The 15,204-nt window shown below is 38.9% G+C and overlaps 1 protein-coding gene across 3 annotated transcripts in view; it reads right to left on the bottom strand.

Annotated features, from left to right (window-relative positions):
• Positions 1-15,204, bottom strand: part of mmp24 (matrix metallopeptidase 24) — a 35,888-nt gene that overhangs the window by 13,894 nt on the left and 6,790 nt on the right. For all 3 annotated transcript variants that reach the window (XM_017304793.1, XM_017304794.1, XM_008408264.2), the window contains exons 2-6: positions 10,427-10,575; positions 9,390-9,506; positions 5,018-5,117; positions 4,735-4,939; positions 924-1,085 (exon numbers count right to left, since the gene is read on the bottom strand). In XM_017304793.1, coding sequence (XP_017160282.1) covers positions 924-1,085; positions 4,735-4,939; positions 5,018-5,117; positions 9,390-9,506; positions 10,427-10,575 — 733 coding nt within the window. The remainder of the gene's footprint in view (positions 1-923; positions 1,086-4,734; positions 4,940-5,017; positions 5,118-9,389; positions 9,507-10,426; positions 10,576-15,204) is intronic.

Below are 15,204 nucleotides of genomic sequence, written 5' to 3'. Positions count from 1 at the left end.
ATCCATCCATCCATCCATCCATCCATCCATCCATCCATCCATCCATCCATCCATCCATCCATCCATCCATCCATCCATCCATCCATCCATCCATCTGTCCTTTTAGTCATTTTTTCTAGCTGTTCCTTTAATGTTTCAGCCTTCAGTCTATGTATTTCCTCTCTTTTTTCTGTGTGGTTGTGCTGAGCAGAAACGTCTTTGTTCAGATTATCTGAACGCCGTTTCTGGCCTGAATAAAGTCCGTCTGATCTACAAACGGCTCTTTGACTCCTGCATCTTCACAGAGGAATAAAAACCCGGCCGTGTTTTTTCCCTGAAAGGTGGAAACAACCAGAGGAACTCAGTCAGGTATCGGCACCAAACACTGAGCTGCAGAGAAAAGATGCTGCTGATCTCACGCTTCCTGTCAATGTTTCCCTGAAATGTCAGCCGTGCATCATGACCTTTAAGGTGATAATCAGTTTTTTTTCAGGCTCTGATCATTAAAGTGAATAAGAGGAAATCTGACCCTACAGACACTTTCTCTTCCTCCTCTTTGTGTCTAAATAAATACGTTTTTCCCCACATTTCCACCAGCGCCATGGCGATTATTCCTCGTTTGCAGACAGAAATCAGAGTCAGAGCTGATGAAGACGGCGGCCATCTTTGTGTCTCTGGCGTAAACACGTTTTCCAGGCAGAAGCTGCTGGTTCAGATCCGTTTTCATCCTTCAAACGAAGCCCAGCTGCTGAATATTCTCCATAATTCAGCTGCTCTCTGGGCTCCGGCATTAATAATTCACACAAACAGTTTGCTGTTTTGACTTTTGCACGTTTTTGCTTTTAGATTCAGAGTGAAATGTTGTGTTCATGAACACCTCAAAGAATCCTGCTTCGACCTGCCAGTTCAGTTTTTCTTTCTCTACTTGTGTCGTGTTTCCTCACCGTAGATTTTCTGGATGCCCTGCAGGTCGTCCATCGGCAGCTTGAAGTTGTGCGTGTCCATGTACTGGTAGAAGGGAGCCATGATGGCGCTGGGGTCGTTGGAGTGCTCCAAACCCAAAGCGTGGCCTAGTTCATGCACCGCCACCAGGAACAAGTCATTACCTGGACAGACAGACGGCAGAAAATCAAAGATGGCGTCCAACACACTGAACCACTGATCTGCAGGTGGTTTGTTAAATTCACAGTAAAATCTGTTTCTATCACTCTCCTCTTCGAAGTAATACCAGTCCCAAACGAACACACTGAGTCTTTAAATATATAATCTGAGAGAAAATAAATTATTTAGATCTCATGAAACACCAAACATGTTGGATCTGGAGAAGAGAAATATCTTTATATTTGATGTAAAAATCCTGCTGAGCAGCAGTTAGCGCTCTGAACAGGAAGTTTAACACATTTTCCACTAATAATAACAATAATAACAACAACAACAACAACAATAATAATAATAATAATAATAATAATAATAATAATAATAATAATAATAATAATAATAATAATAATAATAATAATAATAATAATAATAACAATCTGTAAGGTGTCCCACATCACCCTCCTTTAGCTCATTGCTAATGGAGGGTGATGAGCTAAAGATTAAAAGTTATGCTAAATTCACCTGCTGATAACAGGAAATGGACTTCCAAAATAAAAGCTGGGTTTTCCAAACCTCTTTATAAACTCCTGATTTTGAATTTCTTCCTGTCACCTCTTCATCATTGTTTCTTTTCTTGCCCAACATTTCAACAGAAAACAAAGAATGAGCCGAATCCAGATGTTCATCAATGAAACAGAAACAGAGACGCATCAGCGTTGAAGGATTCAGTCTCTTTTATTTTGATAGTGCACTTCCACACTAGTGAATTTACATATTAGTTAAAAGTTAGATCTGAACTAGCTAAATGTTTAGTTTAAATACATAGTTTACGCTGAGTGAATATTTACTTACTGTCTTAGCTCGGAGCTAAATTGGAGCCATTTCCACTGCTAATTAAATATTTAGTTTAAAACTGTGACTTTCATAAATGACTGAGTAACGTGGTGAAATATGACTTTAAAGGATGAAATCTTATTATGACAAATAAACCAAATTCTTTCTGTTAATTTTTGACTTTGCAGCTTTAGAAACGGCGCTCCATCTAGTTTAGCTAAACATTCAAACACCTTGATGCATATTTCCATAACCAGAAGTACAAACTTGACCTTTTTCTACTTTAGACATTATTCTTCAATTAGAGAAACATTAATAAAAATGTTCTGATCTGAGCAGAGAACATAATCTGTTAATCAGATTAAACTCAAAAGTTTAACAGGTTTAAGCTCCGCCCACTACTTGACACACTTGATATAAACAGTTAATGATTGTTGAGCTGTGATTGTTTCCCCCAGAAATATCCCATATTGTTTTATTTTTTAAAGATGGAGCCGATATAATTGAATTAATCCTCCTTCTCCTGCATCACTGCAGGTTTTTACATCGGAGAAAATGCTGCATTTAATCCTGGTGTGTGAGTTACTACAGTAAAGAGGTGGATAATTTTCCATCTGAAGCCTCTTTCCTTCCCGCCCTGCTGGTTCTGAAGGAGACCGGAGGCCCGGCCCGTTCTGAACCCACGTGGGATTCGATAATCTGGACTCTGAGCTGCTGTCAGATAATTAATAACTTCCAGCCGCCTGACGGAGGAGCTGAGACTCAAACACTTCATGAGCTCTCTAATTGGTTCGACTCTGCCTGAACCTAATTACAGCCCATAATTCTCTGCTCTTCTCGATGCGTTTGAAGATTACAGCCTCCTCCAGCTCCCTGGACGCCGACTTTCTGCTCTGCTCAGGCCTTTGAACGCATCACTTCCTGTTGCTGAAGCCTGCATTTTCACTTTCAGTTCTATTCGGTTTTACTTGCATGGCGCCAGTTTACATTCACGATCAAACCGGAGCGTCAGGTCGTCACCACGGCAACACAACGATCTAAAAGTGAAGATTGTGGTTTTACAAAATAAACTTGCGATTTTACTAACAATGTGGAATTTTTAAAATAATTTCTGTTGAAACTGTCAAATCAGATTTAATAATAATTTTATTCACGATAAACAAACGTAAAAATGCTGTTTGCCTGTTCAAGGAGGAGCTGAGCCTCGTAGGCGGGGCTAAGTCCACCCAGGTGTTTTGCACTGCTGAATGGTTGCCATGGAGATTAAACTAACAAAATGAAAAGGTGTTCACACTTTTCCTCGTCTTGAATAATGTTTCTGCTGCTTGCACAGATTTAATTTTCAGATTTTGTAAATACTTTAATGAACAAATAAAAAAAAAAGGAAGCAACTTTAAACGTTTTTTAATTCATGAACATTTTTATTTTATTGTTTTCTGTCCATTAATTTGATGGAATAAAACAAGATTTTGTGTCATTTTCTTAAATGTCTGGACATGCTGATCAAATTACATTATTGACTGAACATTATTTAGTTTTCATTTTCTATTAAATTGTGTTTAATTTAACTATAATTGTGTTGTAGTTTCCTGATTTTGTTTTGAATTGATTTAACTTTTGCACCTGTTGACACAATTTGTGTAGTGAAATCATTTTAACCTTATTTATATAACCTTTATTTTGTTTTAACAGGATAAACTGAGCATCGTCAAGTGACAACAGATGAAAAACAGTTTTTTGGTTAATTCTGGCACGTTTTCAGTAAATGTGAAATATATCTACCAAATCAATTAAATTAAATAAATAAATTTAAACCGTCTTCGTTGATGGTTGCATAAAGTAAGCACCTCTTAATGAATCTCTATTTGTTTCTACAAACCAGAGGAGGGGTGAGTCCCTCCATGAAGAGAGCGGTTCTGGTTGCTGCGGTTCTGGTTCCTGTGGGTTGCTTTGCCCTCAGTTTTGTCCTGCAGGTTAATAACGAACCGTCACCAGACTCAGGTGGGAACATGAAGTTTTAATCCTAAGTGAACAATGTGTCCCGTTTGTCCTTCTGAAGCGGATAGCATGAATCACGCTGCGCTATCTGCTCGCTAATCTTTCAATTACACCGTGTGTGTGTGTGTGTGTGTGTGTGTGTGTGTGTGTGTGTGTGTGTTTGATAGAGACAGACAGAGCACTGCAGGTTGAAGAGCTTTTAGGGAAAGCAGAAACACGTTTAAATGTGTCTCAAACACTTCAGGAGGAAGGAAACTCTGAGAAAGTTTTTCGTTTGCTGCCACCTTGAACTGTAAACTTTGTTTCCGTTAAGTTTTTCTCTGAAACCTGAAGAAGAAGTGGATTAAAAATAATGAAATTCTAACCTCAAACGTTCAAAAGACACGACCACGGTGGAAAAACGAAACACTTTGCTGCTTCCACAGGGTTTGAGAGGGGAAAAAATCAATCAGGTGATCCAATAATAAACTGATCAGAACCAATAATAAGTACCGTTCAGAACCGTTTCAATAAGTAAATAGACAATTAAAATAAAATAAAATGAAACATTTACATAAAAATTTATAAATAATTAAAATAAAACAAAAAAGAAATTAAGCATTTAAATTAAAATAAATAAAATATGAAAACAAAACAAAAATCAAACTGAACATTTTAATAAAAATAGAATTAAAATTAAAAATTGATTTAAATTAAACATTAAATGACTCCAAGATGTAAAACAGTTCAAATAAACAATTAAAAACCAGGCAATAGATTCTGACTGCCGGTTTGACCTCTGTGACCCCGGGCGGCGGCGGCGGCGGCGGCGGCGGCGGCGCTCACCGTCATGGTTGGCGTTTCCCAGCGTCCACGGCTCGTCCGAGTCGAAGTGGGTGTCTCCTCCGATGCCGGCGCCCGGGAAGTAGGCGTGGGCCAGGAATCCCCCCTCGCCGTCAAACGGAGAGCTGTCGCCATGGAAACCAGAGGCAAAGAAGATGATGATGTCGGCATCTTTCCCGTCGCTCTCCACGTCTGAGTTTGGGACCTCCTGATTGGATGAGAGGGAGGAAAATTAAAAAAAAATGATTTTTATAACGGAGATGAGGAGAAGCTGCCGGTTTCCGACCTGGAAGGAGAGCGGAGTGACAGCCTGCCACACGTTGAAGGCTTGGCGGATCGCTCGGTGCGTGTCCTTCTCCCCCACCTTGGGGGTGTAGTTTGATATCCTGGGGGGCAGAGGGAATCATTTTTAGTATTTTTCTTACACTTCAGCCTGGAAACGGACCAATCAGAGGACAGGAAGCTCAAATTAACGGAGTTATCAGCTCAAAGTTTAGTTGGCAAAATAAGAAAATAAGTAAAAAATGATAACTTAAAATGAAACAAAAATTAAACATTTAAATAAAATTAAATTACATAAAAATATCACATTAAATTGAAATGTATCAGACAGAAAAATATAGCAAATCCCACAAATACTAAAAAAAATAAAAAACACCAACGTGTGAATAAAATGTTTATCTATCTACTTATTATCTATTTTTACTTAGGAAAAAATAGAGTTAAAACAGGAAAAAATGATTAAATAAAATAAAAGGATAAACTTGTCTGTTTTTATTTCCCCCCCAAAACTGCAAACCTCTAATTTGTAACCAGTTTAAATGAATAATATTTTTACTATTATTATTTTTTAAAGGTTTTATTGGCTCTAGTGGCCAATAAAACTAGTGTCTTTATTTGGTAGTTAGTTAAGAGGAAAATGGGTAATGAGAGAGGGGGAAGACATGCGGCAAAGGTCGCCAGGCCGGGAATCGAACCTGCGACAGCCACGTTGAGGACTGAGGCCTCCATATGTGGACTGTGCTTAAGCCCTGCGCCACCACAGCACACCATGAATGATTTTTTTAAACTCTTGGAAAAAAGATAAAGTTTTATAAAACTGATACAAACAGGCCAGAACTCTGCAGACCAGATAACTGAAGCGCTTCGGCTCCACCGCTGTGCAGACGGTACAATTATGATCCCAATCTGTGTTTTTTGAGTTGAATCATTTCTCTCTGATCTGCTGATGTTTCCATCTGAAGCTGCAGCTCGGTTAATGTGCAGCTGCAGATAAACGAGGCAGAAAGGTCGTTACAGAGTAATTGCAGGAGAGGAAACGTGCCGTCCATTTTTATTGGCTTTTATCGCTCGTCTCACCGGCAGATCTGGAGAAACTCAGCGCAAAACGGCTGGAGGAGGAGACGGATGGAGGGATGGAGGGCAGAGAAAGGAAGAGAGGAAGAGGAAGGACGCTGCAGGAAAAGGTCCGGCGAAGAAGCTCAGCAGATTTCTGATGTTTTAGATAAAAGCCCAAACTAAACAATCAGAACCACGTAAATCTAATTAACCCCTTCAGACCTGATTTTTATCAATGCAGAGAAACATAAATAAATGAATTTTTACTCCACTTCAGCACTAAAATACAGAAAAAACATTTTCTTTTGCAAGCAGTTCAGCAGTCAGTGTTTATGCTCATAAAAAACATAAAAATAAAACAATTAAATAAAATAAATCACCTGTAAAACCACAAATAAGCTACAAAATGCTACGGATACATTTTTTCTCGCATGTTCACACCAAATAATTAAACGTTGGCTCATATACTCTTGATGTCCATTCAACTTTTTATATTTCTATATACACTTTTTTTTTTGACAAAAACGCAAGTATAAAGAAAAGGAAAAACTAATTATATATATTCCTGCTTTTATTTTAAACCTTGACAGTTTTGGTCCTCCATACGCTCAGCCTCTGTTGTCAACTGGAAACGTTTTCTGTCGTTTCGTCTCCGTTTGTGTGTTTTGCTTTCTGCGCTCAGACTTCCCAGAACATGAAGAGGGATTTACGGGAACGTCGCTGGGTGAACGCACAGCTGCAGCTCCGCCAAGACGAACAAGCACCGAAACACTCCCACGGGAGTCGGCGGAGGAAGGAGAAACTGGAACAAAACTCAGCAGGTGGGAATAAATACTTCATGTATGCTAAACGATCCGATGCAGCCAAACTGTCACCACACGCCTCATACAGAGCGTCGTTTAAAGAGACGGGGCTTCGGCGCCTCAGAAGACGAGCAATCAGATTTGAAATGATCGGAGCCTGCAGGCCCGTTTGGACTGACGGGAGGCGAAACAGGAGGAGGAGACCCAGAGTAACCGGAGCTGACTCTGCAGAGTGGGAGGCAGCGCCGCCGGGATGCCTTCAGTGTCCCGCGGGGAGGCGGTAATTTACATTAACCCGATGGAGCTCTGAGTGGGACGGTGCGGGCGAGGCGGAGTGGGATTGATGCGGTCCAATAACAGATCATGTTGCCTTGGAGAGTTTTAGTTACGCAAAAATCTGAGTGGAATTTCCCCTTGGCAACAATAAACTTAAAGGGGCAGTATCAAGCTTGGCATTTTTTGATCATGTTATAATTTGATTTTCTCATCAAAAACAGACCTGGAGTGTTGCTTTGATTATTTCATGCATGTTTGAGAAATCCTTTAATCTCCATGGCAACCATTCAGCTGCTCAAAATGCCTGGCTGGACCTAGCTCCGCCTTCAAAACGCAGTTCCACTCAGCTCCTTCAGACTAGCCAGCAGGAATTAGCAAACAGCTGGTGGAGCTGCTGAGCTCGTTCTAGGAGCTGCTGCTCAGAGCGACGCTGGTGAAAACGTCGTTAAAGGGTTAATAAAGGAGCCATGTTGGGACGACTTCCTGAAGGCGGAGCTTCAGAAAAAGCAGGAGCTTCTTAAAGAGACAGAGGCCCAACTTCAAGGTGTAAAATTCAAATTTATTGAAAGTCATGTTTGAGATTTATACATTTAGATAACAGCTGAATTCAAATAAAAAAAAAAATACTTTATTCACCCTAATGGGAATTAAATTATATTCAGCTTTTGCCTTGTTAATCAGTTGTTCCCTGTTGTAAACCAACCTGTTGCTATGGTTACTTATCACCACTAAAATAGCAAAGTATGAAAAATATTGCCGAAAAGGTGTCCGACTACGCAGAGTCCAAAACAAGAAGGGACGGTTATCCAGAAAAGGTCATTTTTTCAGCAATTATTAAACTATTTTAACTTTACTTTTTCAAGCGCCAACCTCCACATGTGTCACCAGAAGGTGCGTCTCTCTCAGTTGCACCACTGGAACCAACATCCCTGATATTAGTTCCTACCTACAAACTTCCAAAATAAATGTCATCTTGATGCAAATAAAATGCATAATGCAAAATAAAATAAAAAAGTAAAAATGCATTTCTTATGCTCATTCATTCATTTAGCAGCAAAAAGGTTGTTTAACAGAAAATGTAGCTTATTTTGCCAATATTTTGTTTTTTGATTAATTATGCTGTAATTAACTCGATTAAACTCTTTATTTAAGTCCCACCACTATTATTATTATTATTATTATTATTATTATTATTATTATAATTATTATTACTATTATTATTATTATAATTATTATTATGATTATTATTGTTATTATAATTATTATTATTATTATTATTATTATCATTATTATCATTATTATTATTATTATTGTTATTATTACTATTATTATTACTATTATTATTGTTATTATTATTATTACTATTATTATTATTACTATTATTATTATTATTACTATTACTATTATTATTATTTCCTTTTGAAACGTAGCACTAGCAGCAAATTATTAATTCATCTGTCTTAACAGTTTCCTTTCTGCGGTACAGCCTGGTTTACTGCTTATTTAACATAAACCATCTCTGGCTCTGAGTTTTGTGGATGGGAGTATTTATGGGTTCTGCCTAAAAGCCCGGTGCCGGTCCCACTGGGCCGGGCTTCGTTCCCCAGCACACTGCCTCTCTGCTAAATCACCACAGAGGATTTAACTCATCGGTCGCTTTATTCACCAGTTGATGCCGTTTAAGTAACGAAACTAGAAGGAGAAGCTGCAGGGAAACAGCTGCAGGTTGTTTTTGGTTAGATTTCTACTAAAGTTTGGTGGAGCCATGTTGGTTCTGGAGGAGCAGGATGTGTTCAGTGTCTCCTGGGAGTTTCCTAATCTGCTTTAGGGCCTCTGAAGAGAACCAGCAGCAGAGAGAATGGTGCATTCAGGGTACCGTGGGACACTCTGGTTAACAGCACAATAACAATAATGAATTGTTACTGTTGTTGTCACAATAACTAATTTTGCTGGACGATAAATCGTGATAAACAATGTTGTTTTGAGACCATAAATTATTAAAACATTCTCTTAAATTCAAATGAACTTTTAATACTGGAGCTGGAAGACATTTTAAATAAATAAAACAACAAATTAAATGAATTATGAAGTCTCTGTAAACAAGATTGTTTTTCAATAAAATGTTTAGTTGAGGCCAAAGCACCAGACTGAAGACTTTTGTCTTCCAGTTTTTACATTTTTCAATGATTGAACTCGTTTTAATGGATCATGGATGAATTGATTGATTGCTTATTGCGCCACCTGTAGGTGATCCTCTTCTCCCTCCATTTCTGCCCCGTCAGCGCGTAGCGCTTGTTCCTCTGGCGCCGGCTGGTGTGAGGATGGTCGGGGACGCCGCAGCGAGGCCGCCGCATCCACCTGGACACAAGGAGCAGCTTTGGCTCAGCGCGGGACGGGAAATGACGACAGGACGGAATATTTCAGTCAAATCTGGCAACAATCAGCAGCTGCTTTCAGGAATATTTCAGTAAAATCTGGCAACAATCAGTAGCTGCTTTCAGGAACCACAGAACTGCGCAAACTTAAATTACAAAAATAAATTCACTTAATGGAAACACGCCAATTAAAACAAAACAAAAACAACAAAAAAAGATTTTCAATAAAAAGTTTTTTGCACAGGGATAAGATACATCTTCAGGCGTCACGAGTCACATGATCAACATCAGCATGTTGCTACTGGCGGAAACCACGAAGAAGACTACTTCCTGTCCTCTTCTTCGTGATTTGTAGCTTTTATTTTATTTTAATTTTATTTTGCACAATGTGCAGCTGGATCTACGGAGCCCCTAAGGGGACATGGAGAGAGAGAAAAAAAGGAAAGAAATCCCGAGTTATTATCTCGAAAGTCGGGATCTCGAGATAATAAGTCGGGATTTATTTCCTTTTTTTTTTCTCCATGACCCCTTAGGGGCTCCGTAGAGCCAGCTGCACATTGTGCAAAAAAAAAAAAGCTACAAATCACGAAGAAGAGGACAGGAAGTAGTCTTCTTCGTGGTTTGTAGCTTTTTTTATTTTTATTTTATTTGGCTCCACCAGAGCCCGCTGAGCATCACAGTTCATAAAAAGTTGAATCTGATTGGTTGAATTATGAATATATTTCACATTTACAGCCGTCTCTGCCATGATTTTTAATTAATTCTCTCATTCACGCATCACTTTTATCTAATTTCTTATTTAATGGAAAAAACGCAATTGCGAATTTTATTTTATTCTTTTACATTAGCGGAATATAGACAGAGATTTGATCCCATTTGTCATGGAAACGCAGCGTGACTCACTCTACGGTCGTTTCGTCCAGGACTCCCGTCACCGGGATCCCGTAGAAACGCTGCATGGCCGCCACGGCGGACTGCATGGCCTTCTCCTGCCGCAGGTCCGACGTCCTGACGTCATGAGGCAGCAGGTAGCCGTAGTTCTTCAGCCACGTCTGGGAGACACGACAGGAAGGAGGGGAAAGGGTTCAAAGGTCAACTACGAACCATCAGAAAGCCAGAGACGTGAAGGGACGTCCAGCAAGCAGACAAGTTGGACCATGATGGACAGAAACATGTTTGGAAAAACCCAAACACGTTTTTAAAGAGACAGAGGCCCAAACGGCGGTAAATACAAAGTCACATTTCAAAGTCATATTTTATATATGCAGCATTTTTATAACAAGTGAAGGTAACATTTGTACTTGATGTGGATAAAAAATGTCACTATGTGGCTGGAAAACACAAAATGCCCCTTTAATGATGAGCTCCATGCAGACGGAGACAGAAACAAGCAGTCTAAACTTTCCTGGTCTGAAGAGAAACAAGCAGGTTTATCAAAATGTTTCTAATTGAACACAGAAACTAATATCTTATGATCTCCATAAACCTCAATAAAATCTTCTTCCTGCTGCAGAAACTCGGATCAGAAACCGACTGAAGAGTTTTTCCTTCTGAGTAAATCTGATTCTCATGGATCCACAAATCGATCCTAAATCCACAGATAGCTCCAGTTATGGAGCGTCTTCCTGTTTTCTTCCTCACTTCCAACCAGTAACATCCTCAGGTTTCCAGCACCGAGCAACACGAGGCGAGCCCGACGTTTATTATCACAGCTAAAAAAAACCTAACAGTTTTACTTTAAACAGAAAAAGTTTATGATGGGGTCGTAACTCTGCAAATATAGATGTAAACATCCTGCAGCTAAAAATATGGGAATAATCTGTATAAATAAAAACTGCAAAGAGAGAAAACATCTAAATATTTTACTTACATTTTGTGGTAATTTTAGTAGAAGTCAAAAACATGCAAGTATTTCTACATAACTCATTGTTGAGACAAACTGTCAGCATTTTCAAAAGTTTTTATCATTAATTTCTCCCTGATGAAACTCGTGTTATTAATGTTTCATCAGGTTTTTTTTTTATCTTCAGCATCTCTGCTGCTATAATCATGTTTATAGGAACGTTTAATGAAAGAAAACATTCAGCAGCGCGCAGATGAAATAAATCTGTGGCTCACATTAGCGCAGCAGCAAACGAGCTTTAATGAACAGATTTTAAACTTTGCTTTAATCACATTTATGTCTCTGACCTGATTAAACCCACAAATAACTGAGAAAAAAACCTAAATCACTTTAATCTGATGGATCCAACAGCAGCTGGTTGCGACACAAACGGCACTTTTTAACAGCTGATTCTGATATTTTCACCAAAAGATCACAAAACAACTCTGGTCTGTTTCACTTCCAGATGTGGAATTAAATCAGATTTAATGGTTTTCAAAGAATGGTAATGCTGCAGGATAAATTAAAACAAGCTTAGTAATGTCCATTTGCAGAATTTATTGGATTTCTCTTAAACTGGATGATAAAAGTTTCAGATAAAAGTTTATTTTTACAGAGGCTTCATAATTCATTTTATTTGCTGTTTCTGCTGTTTTATTTCTTTTGGACATTAAAAATGTCTTCCAGTGTTAAATGTTAATCAGAATGTAAAGTTTATTGGTCTGTGAGAAAGTGTTAGGTGCCGTCACCGTCTCAAACTATTATCGTTTATCCCGATAACTTCTGGGGCGATTTATCGTCCGGCAACCTTTGTTATCGTTTCGGCCTGGTTCTGGATGAGACCAGGTCTTAAAATGTGGGAAATGATTTTCTGTTTCTGAATGAGGCAGCAGGAGAGCAGAGCGACGAGCTGGAAAACCCGATCCGATCGCAGCAATCAGGACAGAAAACAGCCGAGTGGCGGCTGATTAATGGAGCTGATCTGCTGCCGCGCCGGCCTGCTGCCCAGGTTTCCCCCCCCAGGGCTGATCCTCGGGCCGCCGCCGACAACACTTCCTGTCAGGACTTCTGCACTTTGTCTTCCAGGGATCAGACGAGATCCGATTAATCAGTCTGGATGAAGCAGAGTTCTCCCAGTCAGACGGACCGGGTCACGGAGGACACGATCAGCTCACCGTCTCAATGAGAACCTCCAGAACCGGCTCTCTCAGGCCTTTATGGCAAACAGTTTGCCCACTTTATTAATCAGAGACACAGAATCCCTTCAGAACCAGGCAGAACCAGAACCGATGAGCAAATCAGAGCAGGAGCTCTGAAGTGGATCTTCCTCCTTTCAGTCAATCAGTTTATTTGTTATTTCAGCAACAAGGCAGTTCAAAGTGCTTCATATCATAAAAACACAAAAATAAAAGGTCATAAAGGCATCATGAGAACAAACTTTACATTTTGTTAAACTGGATCATATGACGTGTTTATTGCATGGCTTTAATAAGGAGCACAGCTGGCTCACATCTGGATGCTGCTGTTCTGGACCAACACACCTGATGATGATGATGAATATTGATTTACTAGATCTATACATTCAGATAAGCTAACATCAGACAAGCTCAATTATGCTAATCTAAGATCAGATATACGCGACGCTAAGCTAAACTTAGATCAGCAAATCTTATCCAGACAAAACAAATAAGGTTCAAATAAACTAAAATAATATAAACTAAGCTAAGCTAAGTCACCAAAGGAAACCTAAAGCTCAGGCTAAACTAAGCAATAATAAATTAATATACACTAAAATGTTAAATTAGGTCAAGATGTCTGAAAAATAAAACTCAAATAATATAGGATTAACAAATGAAGCTAAATTAATCCGAACCTTAAAGTTCGGCAGAATTAAGTGTTTGAGTCTGATTTAGATTAATAAATGATTAATAAAGATTAATAAATGATTAATAAAGATTAATAAATGATTAATAAATGATTAATAAATGATTAATAAATGATTAATCTAAATCAGGAGCGAACCAGAGTTTCTCAGGATGTTTGTAAAGTGAGAATCCGCTACATCCAACTTTAGTTGATCATCCAGGCCTCATTCTCAGCTCAGCTGCAGAGAAATCAGGATCAGCCGTTTCATCCAGAACTCATCAGGAACATCTGAACGCTTCCATCATCCAGGTGTTTCTGGGATGTTTCCTTTAAACGGCCATGAATCAGAACATCAGAGCAGGAGCAGAGCGTTGAAGCCAACCTCAGGTCTGCATCAGAGCATCTTCAGATTATTCCTGGCAGACAATTTAAACCAGTTCAACATCCAGTGACGTCTAAACTGGACTCACTGGGGCCAACGGCCAGCATTCATCTTTCCCTTCATGGTTCTTTATTTTGGCTTCTCTGTGAACAGGAAGTTAGATCTCACCACATCCTGCTGCTGAACCCAACAACAGAAAAGTGTTTGTTTTGTATTTTTCTGTTTTAATTAGTAGTTTGGATAAGATGTGAGACAAACAGCCGGAGGATCCGCAGCAGCTTCATGATTAAATGTCCATGTTGGTGTGAAATGGTTCCTGGTTCCTGCAGCCGCTCCGATCAGACCTAATCCTCCTGCGCTGCTCTCAGGAGCTCGCTGCTCCTCCGCCTGCCGTTCGTTTATAATTAAGAGCTGTGCTCAGATCTGCACTCCGCTCCACGCCGCCGCGGAGATAAATGTCATCTGCTGCACATGCAGCGGCGCCGCATTAAAACCTTTCCTCTAGTGGATCCACCTCAAAACGGCCTTTCAGTGTCCAGGTCAGATTAATGTGAACAACAGCCATTTAAAGCTGAAACTAATTAAAATAAAGCTAAATATGAACACATTTCCTGCAAATGCGCTTGAAACATTTGTATTATGAGCAAAAATGTATTATTTTTAATAAATATTTTTTTCCTACATGTAAAACATATATCCATCAAAATAAAATAAAATAGGACAACAGATATTTTACTGTATTTGTTTTCAGAAATAAAAGTTCCTTTATTGTCGCACAGCAGCAATAAAAGCAAGTAAATTCACACAAAAATAGAAAATAAAATCTAAAAAAAAATAATGTGGTTTACAGTAAAGGGAAAACCTTAAAAATATTAAATTAGAAAGCTAAATATTTAGCTCCTAACTAAATATTTAGTGTGATTTTATTGTTACAACCTAAATATTTAGATATTTAGATGGGGTGTAGGATGCTAGCTAAACATTTAGCTACCAGGCTTAATATTTAATTTGGAAAATAAATATTTAGTTTGGAAATTAAATGTTAACTTTGGAACTAAATATTTAATTCACAAGCTAAATGTCTAGTTGACTAGATATTTAGCTTGTGAATCAAATATTTAGTTTGAATTGTGATTTTTGTGAATGTATGAAAAACAAGATGAAACTTATCACCATTTATTTTTCCTGACATTTTTCCTGAATAACCTAAATAAATCTCTAACTTCAGTTTTTGGTTCTCTGCCCCTCTGGGTCCAGCAGACTCGTCCCGGTCCAGTTCTGATGTGAAACCTGGCCGTCTTCTCTGAGGACTGATGCGTCCATTTCTCTAGTATTTTCTTTGTAGTTAGCATGTTAGTGCTAATGTTTCTGATGTTTACAAGAGTCGCTTTTTGAAAAGTGACATTTTCACTCCGAGTCGTTAAAGAGTTTGTCCTGAAACCTGTTGTTGTCCTCCTGTCCTGTTGTCCACCTGTCCTGTTGTTGTCCTCCTGCCCTGATGTTGTCCTCCTGACCTGTTGTTGTCCTCCTGTCCTGTTGTTGTCCTCCTGT

The sequence above is a fragment of the Poecilia reticulata genome, linkage group LG5, assembly GCF_000633615.1.
Source record: "Poecilia reticulata strain Guanapo linkage group LG5, Guppy_female_1.0+MT, whole genome shotgun sequence".
NCBI classification, from domain to species: Eukaryota; Metazoa; Chordata; class Actinopteri; order Cyprinodontiformes; family Poeciliidae; genus Poecilia; species Poecilia reticulata.
Note: the sequence above shows the minus strand (reverse complement) of the source record. Positions and strands in the feature narration are given on the sequence as shown.